The sequence below is a fragment of the Diaphorina citri genome, unplaced genomic scaffold, assembly GCF_000475195.1.
Source record: "Diaphorina citri unplaced genomic scaffold, Diaci psyllid genome assembly version 1.1 scaffold1414, whole genome shotgun sequence".
NCBI classification, from domain to species: Eukaryota; Metazoa; Arthropoda; class Insecta; order Hemiptera; family Psyllidae; genus Diaphorina; species Diaphorina citri.
Genome location: NW_007378840.1, coordinates 36,850 through 40,033, shown reverse-complemented (window position 1 = coordinate 40,033; position 3,184 = coordinate 36,850). Strand labels below are relative to the sequence as shown.

The window sequence follows — 3,184 nt, the reverse complement described above, 5'->3', positions numbered from 1 at the left end:
ACACACACACACACACACACACACACACACACACACACACACACACACACACACACACACACACACACACACACACACACACACACACACACACACACACACACACACACACACACACACACACACACACACACACACACACACACACACACACACACACACACACACACACACACATACACACACACACACACACACATGAAAAGAATAAAAACAACAAAGATATGATATACCGTAGACAAAGAAAATGCACGAGATCGAAGGAAGTGAAAGAGGGAGATAGGCAGGGCCGGATTAGCCCCCCGCGGGGCCCGGGGCAGTTTCAAAGGCGCGGGGCCCCCAGGACCTACCCCCCTCCCTATATACTATTAGAAAACACTTCTATACCTACCTAATTCATTTGTATCAATCATTACCTACGGATTTCGAGTTTTTTTTTTTATAGAAAAAACCCATAATATCTAGTCCTCAAAGCGCGGGGCCCCCAAAAGCGCGGGGCCCGTGGCAGTCTGCCATTCTGCCTTATGGGTAATCCGGCCCTGGAGATAGGTCAAAAGAGGCGAAGGAGAGAAAGAAATAAGGGACGGAGACGGAGAGGTAGAGAGGTTGTGAGAGAGAGAGAGAGATAGATTGAGGAAGGGAGGAAGATATGGAGAGAGAGGAAAGAGAGATGTGGCAAAAAAAAGGAAGAGTAAAAGAGAAGGGGGAGAGAGAAATGGAGGGTAGAGAAGAGGAGGGATGAGAGAGGGAGGGAGAAAGTACCCACATCACATTGTAGTGGTTAGAGGGAAGGAGGGGGAGGTCACGGGAATTTTTTCACCTGGCTTGAAAAAAAGTTTGTGTGAGTTTCTGGGGTAAAATTTTACCCTAGCCCAAGTTTTTGACCTTATGCATAGCAAATTACCTCCTCATCCTTCGCGGAGGGAGAAAGTACCCACATCACATTGTAGTGGTTAGAGGGAAGGAGGGGGAGGTCACGGGAATTTTTTCACCTGGCTTGAAAAAAAAGTTTGTGTGAGTTTCTGGGTAAAATTTTACCCTAGCCCAAGTTTTTGACCTTATGCATAGCAAATTACCTCCTTATCCTTCGCCTTCTCCTCTTCCTTCGCCTTCTTCTCTTCTCCTCTTTCGCATTCTACTTCTCCTCTTCCTTCTTCTCATCCTCCCTCATCTTCTACTGCTCCTCCTACTGTTTCTTCTCCTCCTTTTCTTTCTCCTGCTCTTCCTTCTTCTTCTTCTCCTACCTTCCCCTTCTCCCTTCTTCCTTTTTCTTCTCCTTCTCTCTTCCCCCTCTTTTGTTCCTGACGAAAGAGAGGAAATGAAATAGAGACAGAGGGAGGGAGGGAAGAGAGAGAGAGAAGGAGAAGAATGAGGAAGTTTTCAATGTCGCTCTTTGTTTTAGTATTTTGTTTTAGTGTAGGATACACTGTTACAGTATTACGTCATTGCTCCTAGGGCGGTATGTCATATTATGCTATTGTAGAGCTCTGTCAGTTTCAGTACGTACCTACTCATAATTATTTTATCTGGGATAATATTAGTAATGATAATAATATGTAATATTGGAAGGTAACCTGCTCTAGGCGAGATTAATGCTGGAAACTTTCTGCCACCTAGCTCTTAGCCCTTAGACCTTGAGGTTTATTGTGGTCAAATTCTCCAAAGATGGGGCTAAAATTCTATGCTTCGGCTGGGATTGAACCCCCTCCTGTCTGTCAGAGGAGCTCTTGATCACCCTTGTATTTTCTTAATATTGTCTAGTTATTGTTATTGTATTTTTAACTGGGTCTAGATTGTAATAGAGTTGTCATAACTTGTAATGTGGACCTGTATCTAAATAAAGCAAATTCAAATTCAAAATTCACCAAGGCACAATTTTAACCCCTTGGATGGGGATTAAGTTCGTTCGAATTGAGAAGAGAAGGAAGACAGGATAGGAGAAAGCCAGCCGTTCCGAGAACAAACCTCATCTGTTTAAGATAAAATCCGTCCCGGGTGGGAATTGAACCCGCGACCTAGCGCTTACAAGGCAGACGCGCTACCCTCCAAGCTAACTAGGCTGACAGGGTCGGACCGAATCTTTGGTAAATCCAATCTACTGAACTATGCCTTCCATTTGTTTTGATAAACTCTACTGGTAAACCGGTTTCTTCTATTTCCTCCACAGAGAGTTCAAGCGGCTCATTACAGTAGGTATGACGGTGCTATTACTATCACACGGACTGAAAACCTGGCATAGAAACTGGGACTGGCAGGACGAATACTCCATCTTCATGGCTGGACTCAAGGTAAGCGAACCTGTTAGCCTCTACGAACTTGTGCATCAACACTATTTAATGGCCGAATTTGCCGATCTTACTACTGAGAGTTATCATTACCACAGTACGAGTATCAAGTGTTTTCTTTGACGTCACCCATTTGATTTACACAGACCACAGACACAGATTCCGGACTCACCAATTCGGGATATTTTGGAAACTGGCAGCTTAAATAACTGGGTCAACTTTCTTCTATTTCTATTCCAGGTGAACTCGCGGAATGCCAAGTATAAAAAAAACAGGACTACGATATTACTCGAATGCCCGTAAAACTTTTTTTTTTATCCACTTTTAATTAAAAAATATAACAACTGTAATATATGACATGGTGTTATGTGTTGGCAATATTGCATTCGGGTCGAAATGACCCCCCTCCCTGCCTGGGAGAGAGAGAGGGGGAGATAGAGATAGGGAGAGAGAGAGAGGGGGTGGGAAGGAAAGAGAGAGAGAGATTGAAGGAGAAAGAGAGAGGAAAGTGAAAACGGGGGAGTTCAAGAGAGGGATTGAGAGATAGGGAGGGAAAGAGGAGGAGAGGAGAGAGAGTGAGAAAGAGAGAAAGGGGGAGGGAGAGAGAAAGGGGGGGAGAGAGAGAGAGGGAGGGAGGTGTTAGGCCATTGATATCAGTCGGATAAAACTAACTCCATATTTTTTATGTACATGATATACTAGGTAATTTCTATCTATGAAATGTAGCCTAGTAGCTACATATGTACATAGTACATACCTAGATTTACATGCATTACATAAAATTTACAATAGGTAGGTACCATTGTCAGATTTAGGGGGGGGGGAGAGAGAGAAGTTTGCCATACTTGGAAGTATGGCAAAGCCAGACAACAAAAAAAAAAAAAAAAAAAAAAAAAAAC

At 43.5% G+C, this 3,184-nt stretch overlaps 1 protein-coding gene across 1 annotated transcript in view; it reads left to right on the top strand.

Annotated features, from left to right (window-relative positions):
• Positions 1-2,153: 2,153 nt before the first annotated feature.
• LOC108253241 (transmembrane and TPR repeat-containing protein 3-like) overlaps positions 2,154-3,184 on the top strand; it is a gene marked incomplete at its 5' end in the record, with an annotated part of 22,219 nt that continues 21,188 nt past the window's right edge. Inside the window, 2 exons of the mRNA XM_026828372.1 lie at positions 2,154-2,288; positions 2,526-2,540. Of these exons, the coding sequence (XP_026684173.1) occupies positions 2,154-2,288; positions 2,526-2,540 (150 nt within the window). The remainder of the gene's footprint in view (positions 2,289-2,525; positions 2,541-3,184) is intronic.